General features: G+C 37.6%; 1 protein-coding gene across 13 annotated transcripts in view; it reads right to left on the reverse strand.

Moving 5' to 3' along the window:
- Nucleotides 1-2,429: 2,429 nt before the first annotated feature.
- The window catches only part of SENP7 (SUMO specific peptidase 7), a 43,329-nt gene continuing 28,126 nt past the window's right edge, over nt 2,430-17,632 (reverse strand). For all 13 annotated transcript variants that reach the window (XM_039732756.1, XM_039732757.1, XM_039732752.1 and 10 more), the window contains 11 exons: nt 17,236-17,498; nt 16,029-16,162; nt 15,203-15,319; nt 13,589-13,708; nt 11,061-11,153; nt 10,067-10,263; nt 9,596-9,648; nt 9,231-9,268; nt 8,932-9,000; nt 6,720-6,870; nt 2,430-4,604 (listed from right to left, as the gene is read on the reverse strand). In XM_039732756.1, coding sequence (XP_039588690.1) covers nt 4,467-4,604; nt 6,720-6,870; nt 8,932-9,000; nt 9,231-9,268; nt 9,596-9,648; nt 10,067-10,263; nt 11,061-11,153; nt 13,589-13,708; nt 15,203-15,319; nt 16,029-16,162; nt 17,236-17,498 — 1,373 coding nt within the window. In that variant the 3' untranslated portion in view covers nt 2,430-4,466. The remainder of the gene's footprint in view (nt 4,605-6,719; nt 6,871-8,931; nt 9,001-9,230; nt 9,269-9,595; nt 9,649-10,066; nt 10,264-11,060; nt 11,154-13,588; nt 13,709-15,202; nt 15,320-16,028; nt 16,163-17,235; nt 17,499-17,632) is intronic.

Below are 17,632 nucleotides of genomic sequence, written 5' to 3' on the forward strand. Positions count from 1 at the left end.
TCACAATGTGAAGGCTATTAAAAACATCTCTGTCAAAATTTGTTTTCTATGGTGTGGTTATGTCAGCTTCTGTGAAATAAAATACTTTAAAAGTATAAATTCAGTTCTATTCATATTAGTTTGCTATCAATTTTATATTCAAGTGATTTCAGCACTGAAATGTAGACTTGGAAGAGCTGAAAATCTCCTACATTTATTATAGCAAAAGGCATATATAAAAGCATAATCTTTTAAAGTTTCTTAAAATAAGCAAAACAACACTTGCAACAGATTTCCAAAATAATTGTGGAAAACTAACTCTTTCCTTGACTTGAAAACAGCGTTTACAGTAACACTTTGTATCAGAACATATATAATTCTTTATTTTCAGCATCCAAGTTTTATCTGTTCAAAAGTATTCAAGCAAAGCACTCTTGTTGAATGAGAAAAAAAGAGGAGTGTAATTCTAGTGACACAACACACCAACTCATCCCAGTACCTCCAAAAATAAAGACGGTTTTCTGACAGTTTTCATTTCTGAGAAGAAACGTATTTTCATACAGCAAATGTGATTAGCTGAATTACAGTTCTCTACAGAGCAGTGCTCACTGAAATACTGCTACAAAACACAGACCATTCTAAATGATGCCCCTGGTTTTCAAATGCAAGTTATTCAAAAAGCTGAATCTACCTGTAACTAAAAAAAATGTCAAATAAAGGATTACATTAATGAAAATGCCTCTACTAAAGAGCCACACCATGGCTAATACCTGCTATCTCCAAACTCATGAGTTTACTATCCAGAATCTAAATTGTCTCCCTGACTGTACAAAAAAGATGGCTTTATGGCATTTGACAGGCTCCACCAACAAAATCCCAGTCAGTTTAGCAGAGACAATTAGGTTAGACAAAACCTTTTCACTTGTTCAGTTTCTGTGGTTGCTGTGACCAGGCGTTCACCATTGTCACTTTTCGCTTGTGCTCCTGGAGAGTTCTCTGGTGAACACCTCCCAAGAATAAACAAGTTCTGAGGCTGTTTAAACTTCCAGCTGATGAAATGTAGCCCACCGTACCCTGTTGTACTGCCACCTCTTCCATCATACAGTATCATAAAGTATTTTCAGCAGAAGACTTAGGAAGTGAGGTCAACCAAATTAATCTCACACTTATCAATGCTGTCCATGTAATGTAAACCTATTCCCAGCATTCCTTCTTTTCTAAGCTGCTGACCAGAAACGTCTTACCTTGTTCAATAGTCAAAGATGACCCCAGTGTCTGTGCTCCTCTTTGAACTTCAATTTCCAACTTCAATTTCCTCTTTGAACTTCAGTTTGGTTGGGCAGAATTATTACTGTCAGTCTTGGTTTTATTCAACACATTTTCAATTCTGAGACTCTTCAAGTCTCATACTACAAGCAATTCCTGCTTTTCCATCTGGAAAGCAGTTTTCTTTTTGCTTGTTTGGGTTTCTTTTTTTGTTGGGTCAGGGATGGGTGCCAGAAGCAGTATTCTGCTTCTCTGTCCTAATCGAAGATCTAATCTGTCCTAAACTAAGATGAAAGCATTACTACTGTGGCTCTCAAGTTTTTATTATTTTCTAAGGCGTAGTACTTCCACTGCAAGCTCAGCTCAGGGTCAAGTTCCATGAGGTGAGGACCACAAAAGCCCAGATGAACTGCAATTTATCCATGCCTGCAGTTCCATTGCTAAAACACAGCAGTCCCTTCATACTTAAAAAATGAACAAAAACTCCCAAAAAAACTACTTGCAGATTTGCTTTCCCAGTTCTTAATGAAAATTAAGTGTCTATTATTAGATTTTTCCTGGAAGATTTACTTCCTACAAGTTACTTCTCTTCTACCTTGCTTCTTGTGTTGTGCAGTACCTTAAACAGATCTCCATGACTTGGATGTCTTCATGGAAGTGATTTTCTGATCCCACAGACAGAATGCAGCAGTTTCTTTTAAAGAAACTGAGGGGTACATTTGGGTACAACTGATCGCCTTAAAACAAAAATTACACTGGCTAGGGTAAAGAGCCTTACAGAGACTGGTTTGCTTTGAAATACTCTGTCACTCCACTCTTTCAGTTAAACAGGGCTTTATACAGGAAATAGAAATACATGAGATGTGCTAAAACGTGTGTGTCAGTCTGGTTAAAAAGTTAATTTTGGGGAGTTCCAGCAAGTAAAAAGAAAACATGAAGATACCTGGAATATAGCTTCTTCCATAGAAACACTTCCTAGCATTTACCACATACCTGATAAATGCAAATGGCAGGAAACGGGGTGGGTGGTGGCTGCTGGTCCCATAACCACTGGGTGAGACTTTTGGGTTAAGACACAGTACTGTGTATGTACCTTAAAAGCAGTCAGATGGCCTATGTTATAATGAACTTGTGGGTTAACTGTAGCAGCTGGGAAAAGAATGGCAACAACCACAGTCAGCAACTTCTGGAGATATTTTTAATATCAAATGCATCGGCATTCTCATAGCACATATATAAGAAATCTAAAAAGGCAATCCTTTTGTGTTATAAAAATCAATTTAGAAAATTGCATACATTATTTTGCTTTTAAATATCTATAAACCAGTCAATCTAAAAAAGAACAAATGGCTTGGTGCTAAAACCTAACTTTACCATAAGAAAAAGTCCAAATTGTTTTTCATAAGGGAACACTGAAAATATTATTTGATTAAGAAAGAGAAGGGGAACATACTTCTGCATTGTATCTTTTGTTTTACAATAAATACACAGATTATTCTTGTAAGCAATGCTGGTGTTGCGATTTTGGTGCTGAAAGACACAACTCTGGGATGTGAGAGAAAGATGTTGGGGGGCAGGGAAAAAAGGGGTAGTGCAAAACTACAGAATTAAACTAGAAACAAAGACAAAAAACATTCAGTGATTGCACAAGGCTGCTCACAGCACAGCTACAGAAGGTAGCTGTGCGCAGCAAATGGTTTAAAATTCTCTCCCCCCGAGAAAGAACACTTCCTGGTTTGAGAAACAAATAAGGGGGAGTGGAGGGGTGTTGGATGACCGTACAGAACCTGAAATAACAACTGGAATTTCCAGAAGCCAGGTTTCTGAGCTGTCTTGAGGGAAGGGGCCCTGAGAATTCTCCAATGACAAAGATGCTCACATCTTTGGGTTGCCCTCAATTTTTATTTTAACTCTCCGTTGTATTTCCAGCTTTAAGAGCTCTGGTTTTGTAGACTATTTTATGACACAAGTGGTTTTGGTGGTTATCTGACACACAGTCTTTCTGAAGGGTAAGATGACAATAAAGTTACAGTGGAGAACAGCAGAAAGTATCCTTTTAGAACAGTCACCTTCTAACGTGCAGTAAGTACAGAAAAAACTGCACGCATCAAAATGTGATCACTGTTCAAGGAAAACCTACATAAATACAAATTAGGACAATGATGAACTTGTGCTAGTTTATCAAATCAAGTCTGAGTTCAAACACTCAATATTCAGTCATCTTTACTCAATTCTCCTAAGCAAGGTAAAAATCCCGTTTGTCTTCTATGTAAATCACATATCTTAATGACCTTATTTTTCAATAAAACACTTCAGACTTTTGAGGTTGTTAAGCCACAGCCTGCTTGCCTTGCTAATACAGGTGATGCCTTAAGATTTGTAGGAATTATTCCCCAAAATCAGGTGAACAGCATTAAAAATCTACTGCCTACACGTACTGTATTGGCATGTACTTTGAGAGCAAGTTTGCTTCTAAAATCTGATAAGAAAAAAAAAACTTAAAAGAAAATACACTCCCGACATTGAAGTATTTCAACAGTCACTCTCAAACAAATGTCTTCCATTTGTAGAAACACACTTTTATGAAAATGTTAGGAAGGTGGAAAATTAGTTTTTAAAAAAAAAAACCATCAAAACTCATGAGCCTCAAATCTTGGCAGAATTTTCTGACACATGCAGATTACTTCTGTATTTAACCAGAAACAAAACAAAAAATACATCTCTAAAGAGAGTCAACATTAAATTCTTAAAGTAAAAAAATACATAGTATTCATTCTATCTGTATCAGCTGCAAATCAAGAGACATAATACAAGATCCAGATCCTGTCTTCAGGCCTGACTCCTACATGACCATCCCTGTCCATACAGAATTATAAAGAACAGGCTCCAAAAGATGAAAGTGTTTTTTATATCCTTGAGGCATATACCTGTAAGCAGCTTTCATATTCCAAGAATCAACTAGCAATCCATATGCATTAGCTTTAACTTACATATTTATATTCTTATCTACAACATTCTCCTTTCCCCCTTCCAGCATCTTAAGACCACACAACACCAGTGAAAAAGAATCTTTAAATAAATACATGCTGAACAAAAAGTACTCCTTGTGCCTTATTATTTTTTTCTTCTCTGCAAGGCAGGGAGAGATCAAACATCACTAAGCAGAGTTCCAGTTATTTTATACAGCAGTGTCCTTTGCCAGGACTTCCCAATTAGATTTATTAGCTGTTGCTGCCACTCTGCTGTTGAAAGTGCAGTTGCAAGATCAGGTCTCGAATTTCTTCTCTTTTGTTTCTGATCAGCTGACGAGGGAACCAATTCTCCAGATGCAGTGGTTGTTCAAAATTAACTATGGGATTCTGGTAAGACAAAAATGAATAATTTATGGAATTCATTTCCTAACACAACCTTCAGAATGAATTTCAAACCCTTCCACTGCTGCTGAGATCAAGGAGGCACAAACAAGTTTCCATACAAGATGGCCAGCCTTCGAAGTCAAATTGCAGTTCCTTCACCGTAATCACACATATATGTGCCCTTGCCAAAAGGTACTCATGGTAAACACCAAACAGTTTATCATCACTTCTCTTAAAGACACATCAGTATCAACACATATTAAAGACAAATTTCATGTATTTTAACAAAGTAACCATACTTTTGATATCTAACAAGGGACAGATGCATTTTAGTCACCAAACACAATTACAATCACACTATAGCAAAGAATCAAGCATACTGTGGTTGAGCATCCTGAGATTTTGTTGTCTCAAGCATATGCTTTTTATGTCATGAGCAAGTCTTCTGATAGAAGACAGCAAAAAGTAAGAATACTGATAACATTTTTAGCAGGACATGAGAAGGGGAGAATTTAGAACAAAAGAGGATAGCAAAACAAAATAGCTGAGAGGTGCTGGCAGATTTGGTAGTTAAGACCACAATATCACATCTGATTTGCCAAAACCAATTTTTTTTCTTCTTTTCCTCTTCACTCTTTTGCCCTTTCACCTCCTCCTTCCTTTGAATAAAGTAATATATGATAAATTGAAACAGTAAACTAAAGAACACATCATGGTTTGCAGTCCATGAGTCCTGGCATCTTTAGGACAAATTACAAACACCTTGTCCCAAGCCTTACTTCTTCTTGTTAGAGAATGGGAAGTTCAAAAGCCTTGGTAAGTTGGTAACCTACATAAGAGCACAACCTATCTATTGGGGAACCACAGAACGGTTGGGGATTGAAGGCACTTCTGGAGTTTTGTATCCCCAACCACACCTTCCTGGCTTCCAGCAGAGCACCTCTTCTCATTGGGTCCCCTGTCGCTCAGGTCAGGAACTCTTCAGGAAGCTGTCAGCCCAAGTCACCCCAAGGGTCCAGGGTCTGTGAATATGAGGCTGCTTTTACCTGTCCAAAGGGGCCTCGTGCCCTTGTTGTTCTTGGCCGACAGCAGACGCCCACAGCTATGTCACCCATGGTGCTCTGCTCTTTAGGCACTACTCAGAACCTCTCAGATGGCTCCTCACCCAGCCCTAGGCATAAATCCATGCATTCCAGCTGACCCACATGAAGGACAACTCTACCTCCTTGTGCTCGGTGCCTGTGCTTTCCAAAGAGCCCATACCCATCCATAGCACTCCTGCTATGGACGTACATCCCACATGATGTATCCAACAACATCCCCATGACCTGGACAAGATCACAGCCTGCATCTGCACACAGAGCTCCAATCTCCCCACCCTCCCCCAGTGGGTGTACCTGTGTACAGCTGCTTTGAAATGGCAATCTGTTCTCCTACAGCAGAAAAGCCTGCCCATTGCCCAAGGCCTCACACAAGGCTCTGCATGCACAGGAATATCAGAGAAGGCAAACCACACACATCAAGCACCAAACAAGCAGAGGCATGCAAAGGACAGAACAAAGGGCAGTGTGCTGGTCAGAGGGAGGAAGACTTGGGACACCCTAGAAAACAGTGCCTGAAGCCCAGGATCTGCAGATATTTAAATGTATGTGCTGGAAAAGAAAAATAAGCTCCCTTAGCCCTACATATTCCCTTTTAATAATTTCCACCTCCCTCTCTCTACAGAAACTGGCGCCTGCAGAGCCACTCAAAGACCAATGCACAAGCTGACAAAGCTTTAGATACTGCAAGAAGAGATGCAAAGATACTTTTGTAACACCTGTAGGGCAGCAGAGCATACACCAATAGGCTCCAAATACACACAAGTAGTCAGGGATACTGCATGCATCAATATAAAAGCAACACTAACCTACAAGGTCAGAAGCACTTGAGGATAGACACACATAAGACACCAGACAGAAAGACCCCTGCCATTACTTAAGAATGGATTTCATCTCCTCTTTCTCAAATGGTTTTAACACTTGACAGCTTTTTTGTGTCTGGCTATTTTACTGTGAAAATGGGTTTTTGTGGTTTAAGATAATTTGGGGGAAAGAGTAAAGTAGTTTGCATTTGTACCTGGAAGAAGCTTTCCACATACTGCAGCAAATAGACCCCACAATCACTGCTGTTGTCTTGTTTAGGCACTCTGGGACAGAGGTCAATCATTGTTGATTTACTGAATTCCCGATGTGTTTTTCGTTTAGCTTCCCATTCCACTTCAAGGTACCTACAAAAGAAAGCAAACAGTGGAAATACTTGAGGAATAACTCCCAAGCTCAATACCTTTTGGGACACTACTCAACATTGTTCCAAATATGCAATATTCTATTGCACTCAGAGGCATTCCCACCACATAATAGGCAATATACAAAACAAATATGCATGATGTAATTTAAAATCAGCTACTCATGCAGAGTTTCTACAAGCTATTAGGATACCAGGGCATTTTTATAACTTAACTAAAGGAATAATTTTCTTGGCTATTAGACATTATTCCCAGGTTCATTCTAAGAAGCCAGCAGTGCTTTTTCAACCTAAGCAAACCATTAAAGCCCCCTTAAACCTCACCTTACAAAAAACTTCAGTAACAATTGCACCAACATCACCCTTGCAATCTAACAGTGCACAAAGTATTTAAAGACTTGATGAAAACCTTCGGAAAGCTTTTCTACAGTGATTAGGATTTATTTGATATCAGGTTTTTCTATTGTTCTCATGTTCAGTAGCAACTCACTGACTCCACATTCAGGGCTGGCAGCTGATTTTAGGGATGGGATAGAAAACCTAAGGGTCTGGTTTTCAAAGGCAGGAGTTACCTATATTTTTCTCCTGGCTATAGCTAGACTTACAAAGTCTAAGGGCTTCTGAAAAGCAAACATAAGGTCTGACTTAAGAGAATAAATATATGCATTAAGCCAGATCTCGTGTTTGATTTCTAAAAGTCCCAAGTCCTTGCAGTCATGAGAATAAAAATACGCATAGAACACTTAAACAGCTTTTGGAGAAAATGGCAACTGTGAAAAGGCACCAAATATGAAACAATTCAAAGATGAAGACATTTCAGTGAAGCACACTTTCTAGAAACTGCAAGAATCCATGACTGTAGACTTCCTAATTCATTTGTTTGAGCCTGACAACTGCCCAAAACACAACAAAAATCAGCTCCGGGGAAAGAAGATGTCATAGATACCCTGTATCAGTTTCTTTAAACTTTTGTTTCCAAGGTGTAACTGGAAACTGAAGGAATAAGAGGTTTGCTTCCCGAACTCCCCTTATCTCACAACTCCATAGGTCTCCACTTGTTTTCTGACTTTTTGTGACATCTCTCTAAACTCCAAGAAACCTGGAATTTCAACCTCAGGAGTAGCTCAAAGAATAGTGCACTAAAATAATACAGCCCACAGAGATTTTATCAATAAATAAATAGAAGTAGCTATTTTATTCTTTTTCCCAAGACACATGGCAGGGAGGTTCTCTATTTAAAGATGGTTTCATAAAAACTTTACATAGCATTTTGAAGAATTTACTTTTATAAGAAGGTGGTGCTATTTAGTTTACAAATTTTTGCACTTTTCAGTGAAAGGAATAGCACAGAGAACAGAACTGAAAGAACAATTGCATTTAGCTTCAGATATTTAACGATTTTTTTAGAAGTTGTTTATAGACATTGAAGTCATTAGGAGTATGTAAAAATACTCAAAGTTTTTATTACATTCATTACATTCTTCCTATACTCACATACTTGTCAGATACAAAATGGAATATATTTTTACATTTTTCAAAACAAATATCATTCCACTATAACTCTACTGACACATCAAGCTTTGAGACAGCTCCAGTTCTAGTTTCTGCATTTTTGTACATAGGAGTGGATTTGACACTAATTCTGTAAGTGTCATCCAAAAAATGAACCACAGTCCTCTAGACAAGTATCGTTGAGATTTCAAAATATTCATCTTAAATGTTTTTCTACCCTTAAAAACACCTGCAGTTACTAGACTAGATTGGATAAATCCTCCCCCCACAAAAACAACACCAGCAAAACCCTCTCTATTTTTCTCTTTTCTCCACTCTCCACTTTAAAGTTTTCCATCATTTGTGGGCTGCAGAACATAGACAAGCTTTTCACAGAAGCCTCTGTATTATAATTACAGTTTCCTTAGTCATGACTCTTCATAGATTTTCCTACAGCATTAGAAATATACACCTTTCTAGACAAAAGTACTTTGTATATAGAAATATGACCAGCAGCATTTATTGCTAAAAGATAGAAACTATAGTTACTTACTCTCGCAAAACCTGAACAGTTTTCTGCACAGAACACGCTTTCAAGGAATCCAAGATGAGTATACAAGGCCTGTACACAAAAAAAAAAACAAAACAAAAACAAGTCATTGCAGTCTTTCATCACCAACACCACTGAAGGAAGTACTTTGTTTGCATACAGCCTACCCAAAAGAATTAATATTTTAACCAGCATGGTAAAAATCAACAAGTAGCTATAGCTGTGGTTTTATGGAAATACCTGAATTACTACAGAATTGCATAATTTAGTCTTACAATATTAGAAAGAAAACAGAAGCATACCTTTTACAAATCTGCTTTTTGGAATTACTTAGGGAGATCTGAGACAAAAGAAAAAATAAAAATAAATCTTAAAAAACCAACATCAATTACAGACTCTAAGATGTTCACACATTTAAAGTTAGAAAAAGTCTCATTTCAGAAAAGTAGAAACTGATAAATCAATTTTAAAAACAGATGAAATCGTAACAGAGCAAATAGGTAAGCACAGGAGGACAATGCTAATTCAAAATGCTTTGCACATGCTGCAGGCTATGCAAACATCAATAACTACTGCAAAAAAGATGATGCAATATCCCTTGGTCAAGTCTCACAGCCTTCAGAAACTCAGCAATGTGGTTTCTCTGTCAGTACAAAATTGCACTTACTTTAGAAATAGCTGAATACAGAACTGAAGCAGAAGCAGCAATTTCATTGCCACCTAGTACAAAAGAACAAATAAAAAAATTAAGAAAATAATGCCTCAACAAAGTATTTTTATTTTCAAGTACATGCTTATTAGTATTCAAATACTTTCAAATATGAAAATAACTAATTTATAAACCAATTTTTAACATTCCCTTCTGAATCCTGAAACAGAGTTACCAAAGGTCTTTCCTCCTGATAAAATTCCTACTAAAACCAAACAACTTTCCAATCATCCCTGATTTTCCATGTCTCTTCCAGTATTTTCCAGAGTTGCAGAGAACTTGCAGTCCTTACTACACATGAGTACATAAAAACATACTACATCAGTCTGGAAGTTTTAGAAATCATCTTTCACATAATTTCTCTCCTTCAAGGACAAAAACACTTAGAATTATTCATGGCTTGACATAACTTTCTCCTAGATTACATACCTTTATAGAATAAAGTTCTGTTACCATCCCCCTCTTCTTCATCCCTTAAGAGCACTGAGCCAGCTCTGCTGTTCTCACTCTCTAGCTCCACTGGAGACTGCTGAGGTCGGTGGGATAATGAATTCTGCTGGGGACACTCCTCATACACAGCTTCTTCTAACCAAGGAAAACAGATCACTGCCATGTACCAGTGGGACCTGCCCAGCAATGAGGAGAGGGAGGAAAAGATGTCAGAGTTCTGTAACATTTGGTTCTGAAAAGGCTATGAAAAGCTTTTATAATATTGAGAGCTCATGGACAACTGTTCTGTGACACACAACCATCATGGCCATTTTCTTTTCATGGCATCTCATACTAATCCTCTCCCTCATTTTTTTACTTTGCATTGTGGCATAACAGCAAAAATAAGTATCAATTCCTTTAAAGACCCCAAGAAACCCGCCACAGCAATTTATCAGTGTTTGGGCACCCATTCCACACTTCAGCTAAAATCCAAAATAAAAAAATACTAATAATCAGTGATGGTGATCCCAGTTTTGAATATAGCTGAAGGTGTGGCACCTTTCCACAGCTGTTTTCCATTATGTACCTTTCAATGATGATTCAGTTTTACAGGAGTTTCCAAGTACACGTCAGTTATTTAACCAGACCAAGGCACAGATTATGGAAGTTCTACTTTTATCTACTGACACTATGAGTTGCTGTGATTTCTTTATAGAAATATTACTGAAGTGCACAGGAACCATCATGATGACACAAATTAGTCTGAAAATACCTAACAGCAATTTTCAGTAAAACAAATACCAAAGGTACAAAGTTGACAGCTGAATAAACATTTTATCTTTTGAACAGTTTTCAAAAATGACTCATTCCACGTGTGTTATTTCTTCAAAATCTAATCTATCACAGACAATGATCAGCCATAAATTTTTACCACCACAACATTCACTGAAATCTTCAAATAACAGAAAATGTGTTGAAAACATAGACTTACTCCTCATTCACAGGCACAAAGATATAATCTTTATTGAAGATATTTATATTGCGAGTCCATGTTCTTACTCTTCTGTGTCTTCTCTGTGCAGCTCTGAAAAAAACAAATGACAATTGTTGTTTGGTTTTGGTCCTTTCACTTAAAGCAAGGCATAGGGAATAGCACTCCTACATCCCTCCAGTTCTTCAGTGGGTTTCCATTTACTCTAGATATTTCCTAAAATTAACAGGAAATATTTCCTAATATTCCCTATTAATTTTAGACAGATTAAAAATAAATCAGTACACCATTGAGCCCAAGTGGCTAATGAGCCATTTCTGCACCATTTTAAGCTCTTCTTGAAAAAAAAAACCACAATTATTAATAGATTTGAATGGATTTCTTGCAATTATTTACCGCACTAAACACAAAAACCTCATCTAAACACCAGTCAGTGTAAATACAGACCTATAATAATTTTAAAACATCCATGAATTAAGCTTCACAATACCACTTTTGAAGGCCTATCTGAACAACCTTTTTTGAAGGGAAAAAGCTAAATGCCTTGCACAGGGTCATGCAGCACACCTGCAGCAAACACAGAGGTGAAACGTGTGCCCTCCAATCCTGAGATTTAAATGCTGCACCACACTTCATTTCCAAAGCACGAGGACACAAAATAAGGAGAACAAGAAAAAACAGAGAAAATATTTAAGTTTATGTTTTCAGCCCAGTTTGTGCAAATTGCAATAGAAACCAACATTTCACAGAACTTTGCTTCAATATGAAAACAAAATTCACTCTACTCAGCAGACATCCCTATTATCATTGTGATTCCATCCTTATCTTTGATTAAGAAACAACTTCAGAGTAGTAGGAACTGGAGAAAATGAGTAAGGAGTGGAAAACCAAGTTGGTGTAGGACTCTGCATAGGCCAGCATTAAGTGAAGACTTGCTGCCAACTTCCTTTGCTCCATGACTGTAGAAGCACTGGGAACTTTAAAGGGAAAGGCCTATTTATAACCTGGGAAAGTACCTATAAAAGCAACTTTTTCAGTCCAGCAAAGTGAAGCAAAGGGTCTTTAAGTAGCTACATCTGTTGAGAGTCATTTAATTTACAACAGTAAAGAGCCAGGATGGTCACTAGCCATTTATCAAAAAAACCCAAAAACCCCCTGAAACAACTAACATCCCAAACCATCTGCAGTCATCGGGTGAGAATCTAAGCCCAAACACAAAACTAGAATTTCCTAAGGTATCTCCTAATCCAGAAAAGCCACAGCCCTTGAAATATGATAAACTAAGAGTGCCATTCCTGTTCCTCCAGAAGATTATGGACAGTCCAGCCTTGTAAAAGGCTGTGCTTTCAAACACAGTTACATGACTTTCAGGACATCTTTGAGAATAATACAGAAGTCTTACTTTTCTTCCCTTCACAGCTTTCACCCAGCAGTGACTGTCACCTAAACAAGATGGCACACACACCTCTCTATGCAGCTGGCCTTGTTTGCAAGTAGAATGAAAAATCTAGGGAGTTCATGGATAACAGAACTAAAAAAACATCAGAGAGAAACAAAAAAGCCTTCACTAAGCTGAATGATGATGCTTATTGATCTCTGTAACAACCTGGATGGTTTTATTGAGGTGGGTGTCCTTCTTTTCTCCCAGGTCACAAGCAACCAGACAAGAGCCAACAGGCTCAACTTGTGCTAAGGAAGGTTTAGATTAGCTCTTAGGAAAATTTCTTCACCAAAACCTTTTCTAAGGACTGGAACAGGCTGCCCATGGAAGTGGCCGAGTCACCGGGTCTGGGGGTATTTAAAAGACATGTAGATGTGGCATCTGGGGTCATGGTTTAGTGGTGGACTTGGTAGTGCTGGGTAATAATTGTTGGACTCTATCTTAGAGGTCTTTTCCAACCTAACAGATTCTGTGGCTCTCTGAAAATTGAATGAATGTTGGTGGCTTTGCTCTCAATCATCAGTGTTGAGAAGAAACTGGAAGTGAGTTAAGAATGCTTCTACCCTTTACACAGCTAGCAGGACACATAATGTGATACAGAGTTCCTGGGCTATTAATGATGTCTTTTTGGGAAACTCTCCAATCCAGTGAGCTCATGTGTTAAAAAACAAATGTGCAATAAAATTCTTACTAAAACATTGGTCAATAATTTTTTACCAATATGTAAAATGACATACATGGTAAATATAAAAATATTATTAGTAACATAATTTCTTTAAATTATGCATGTCTTGCAAAACTGTGCATTTATGATAAAAATATCAAGTAAATAATTGCCTGAAGTAAATATTCAGAAAAAGTTGAACAAAGGTGATAACACTTTCATTCATATTCAGTATGAAACACATTGATTTTAAGGAAAAACACCAGTATGCTTAAATTGTGAGTTGCAATATTTAATCACTAATCTTGTGGAAAACACCAAAAACTATTTTATATGCTGATTAGTAGGTGATCTCCAGAACTTCAAAGTGGCACCAATAGATAAGATTGTTTCTGATCATAATGGCATCTAAAACGAACTTACGAAACTTTGACATCCTCCTCGGACTTTTTTTCTGTCCTGGTCAGGCACTTGTAGAAGAAACTGCTAAAAATGTGTGTACGGTCAGCAACATGTTTTGGTGCTTTCTCCAGTAACAGGTATCTACCAAAGAAGAAAACAAATTATGAAGTTATTTTTTCTAGAAAGAACTGTTACTGCTAAAAAAAGGGGCAGTTATTCTAATGACTTGTCATGCTCAGCTTATGCTTAGTATCAGTTGCTGTCACAGCCACTAATCACACCAAACTTTTCTATTTTAACAATTCACATCAGAGTATGTAACAGCCAAGCACCTACTAAGAATGCAGGGGGTTTTTTTGTCCCTGATTTTTTCTGCAGTATTCAAACTTCTGACTTTATTTTGCAAGTTAGGTACCTAGCCCTTACAATTAAGAGAGACTTGAAAACCTAACCAAGTATAAACCTATGGAATGCTATACTTGTGCTTATTCAGAAAGCATGGAACAGGTCAGTTAAATTGTCCATTTCACTTTTGCAGGTTATGCATGTGAAAGCCAAGTACCTATTACTTCACTGCTGATAATTTTATTATAAACATCAGCCTCAGTGTTTATTCTGTCGCTCTAGAAGGCCAAAGCTCTCATAATTGCAGTTATCCTCCAGCTTCACTTGATGAATTGGGCAACACAGTCGTACATGACATTGCTTGCAACAGAATAAAAACTGAGGATGTGGGAAGTCTTAAATTTTAAAAGCAGAGGGATTTCTACAACAATTGCATTGAGTTCTTTTGTTTAAATCTTCCTTTTCTGTTGAGAAGCTACAGCTATTCAGAGGACCATGATGCACTATTTAGTTCCACTTTAGAGCAAAATAGCAAGGGCTTTGCTGTAAAACCCCATTGAAACTGTTACACACTTCCTTTTCCTGTCTTTTCCTATCCTCTAGACAAGTCTTCCTATCGGTCATAGTTCTTACACTATGGGTGTAAGAATTACACCTGGATGTAAGAATTACATCTGGATGCCACGTAAAATGCAATTCCTGCTGACAAGCTTCAAAAGAACCAGAATTCTTCTTAGGTCTAAGTCAGCAGAGTGAAAATAAACCACAGCTTTAGGGACTAGTGGACACAAAGCCAGTTCTTGAAAAACTGCTTTCACAAGCACTTAAGCAGGATGGTCTGGAGTAGCTAAGCCAAGCACAACCTCCTCAAGATGTATCAGCTGTGTACCTTTCTGCAGGTCTGCATCAGAAGAATACCTGAAATTGCACAGTATAGCAGAGGATGTTCCACTTCATGCAAACTTAGTAAATAAAATACTGCTACAGGCCCTCTACTTTTTTCAATTGCCTACTTAACACTTTCTGTTCTGTAAGGTCACCAAGAAGCTTTTTTCCTCCTGTTATTCTGCCTGGATTTTATCACAGCCCTTCAGGGGGATAAAACCAATGAAATTAAAACAAATGAAACTGCTAAGAACAAAACAGCTTTTTTAAAAAGTCCAACATCCCATTCATCACATTCTTACTTCTGAAATTGTTGTATTTAGTGACCAACATTTCCAGTAACATTCAAATCCACATCACTCCCCAGACAGTGTGAAGGATACAAGAAGGGCTGAGATTACTTACTTAAGATAGAAATCAATGATGACATCATTGAGAAACTCTCCATATTCTAAGCACTCTAGGTCTTCTCTTGTGACTCCCAGTCCTCCTTTTGCAGGTGGGGGTGGATAAACAATTAAACTAGAAAACAAATCATTCCATAACTGTGACAAAATGTTTTATGTGACATTGTTCTGAATATGGCTATCTAATATGCAGAAGATTTTCTAGAAAAATCTGTGAAATAGCAGTAGTTCTCAAAATTTACCATTTCCTCCTCCAACATTTTGGTGTTACAAAACAAATATCACCCCAAAGCACCCTGAAACTTTGATAAAAACTTTTGAAAAGCAGACTATTTTTTGTCTTCACCCTGTTTTTCTATTTTTGATCAAAGTATTTGAAAAATGGCTACATAAAATGTGAAGAAATACTAGAGGACAAACGGTTATAAAAAGATTGAGTGTGACAGAACAGTAAAAGAACACTTTGTTCAGATTTTATAAAAAGCTGGCTTAAATCAGTAAGTTTTTCTAAGATAAACTTAAATGGATTCTGACAGAACCCATGAGATTTCCACCCTCCCTGCTGATGCACCCATGATATGACCTTGTAAGTCATAGATCAGATTGACTCCAATTTCTGTAAGACTGTCATTGTGTAACACATCTATATTGTCTTGTAACAGGTAACTACACTGATATTTGCTGATATTTTAGATATGAAGAGTAACTTTCATACATTTTCAAATCAACTAGAGAATGGCAGATAAGTGAGGGCTTTTATTCCAGTAATTAATTTATTCAATTTCTTATAGTTTCCCTTTATCATTTATATTAAATGCACTTACTTCTTAACTGTTCCCATTTCTCTTACTTCTTTCCATTCTTCATTCAGTGCAGAGGACAAAGAGATACAATAGCAGCCACTATTCTGTTTATTTGCAAGGGCATAACTGGGCCTGATCACTTTTAGCTTTGGTTCCTACCACAAGAACACAAACAATTGTAAAAAGCATTATACAGGTTGATACATAAAACACAAGACACAAAACCCAAGCCTAAAAACCACAGGAGTATCCTGCATCACTGAAGAGATTCTTGCTGGAGATCCAAAGTATAAACTTTGGTATTTGGGCACCCTGCATCACTGAAGAGGATTCTTGCTGGAGATCCAAAGTATAAACTTTGGTATTTGGGCAAACATGCCATTGTTCAGACAACTAAAAAGTTATGAATATTTTTTAAAATAATGACAGATCTTAGTTCATAACAACCTCTCTAAAACTATTCAAGCATTATTAAGCCAAGTGAACCAGAAATGGTTTTGGAGAAGAAACATAAAAGAATGGAGATAAGTGTCTTTCCAGGAGCTGTATATGCTTGGAAGATTTGCAAATCTAGTCCTCAAACAATTTGCCTAAAAACAACACATATTTGAGCTGGCTGGCTTCCTTTTAAAGTCCCAAATTTCATAGATGTTACAGATTGATCGGCTGTCTCTTGGCTTTTTACTGGTGGCAACAAAGACATGTGATTTCTGTGTGACAATGACACGGGGCTGGGTTTAGACATTCACTCAAGAGATGAAACCAAGACAACACATTAACTTGTACAGACTCATCTCCCCAGCAGTCTGAGGAATACTTCAGCATTTTCAAGTTGTGGAGACCCCACAAGTACATCTAAAGGTGTCTGGAGGACCACCTACACAGCTCCTCCTCTGCTGCACTTCCAGTTCAACCAAAAAAATTGGTTCCATTACTCATTACTTGATTAACTTCCTGCTTGCTGCCCTAGAGAAACCACAAGGGCAAAACACCCCTGTGGTTCTAAATTTACACAACCATGAATCAATCTAAAGCACTGGTACTTGCCACTTACTGATGAGGTCTACAGACCTCTGTGTCCTCTGTGGACACAATCTAGCTGACTGCAAATTTTGGAGTAATCCTGACTGGGGTTTTTTTTGAGTTATGAATTAAGGAAGAAGGCTAACCTATCAAATGTGTGAATGCTAACCAGTGGTGATGAATGAAGCAATAGCTATCCACTAACCTGAATTACAGGCTCATCAGCATCTGAGGTATTCTCTTTTGGCATGTATTGCTTTAGTAGATCCTTATTGCAACTCACAAAAGAGCTTTCTTCAGGAGAAAGATCCTTAAACAAGAGTAATGCTTGCTTCAAAGACAAAAATTCAGCAAGATCTGGTGCTCTGTTCCTCTTGCTGACACCTGTAATCAGTTCAGTAAGTCGGTCTTCTTCCCATTCTGTGAGTGGTTGAGACAGTTCAAAAAATACAAATTCATTGGATTTGGCTAGAAAAGGGAGAGAATGGATAATATTAACTATTAGATTACGTGACAGAAACTTGTCTGAACACCCCAAAGGAACTAAGAGACAATGGCAAGAGGGGAAGCCCAATCATGGCCCTGCCAGGTTCATCACAGGG

The sequence above is a fragment of the Passer montanus genome, unplaced genomic scaffold (assembly GCF_014805655.1).
Source record: "Passer montanus isolate IOZ18808 unplaced genomic scaffold, ASM1480565v1 scaffold80, whole genome shotgun sequence".
NCBI lineage: Eukaryota > Metazoa > Chordata > Aves > Passeriformes > Passeridae > Passer > Passer montanus.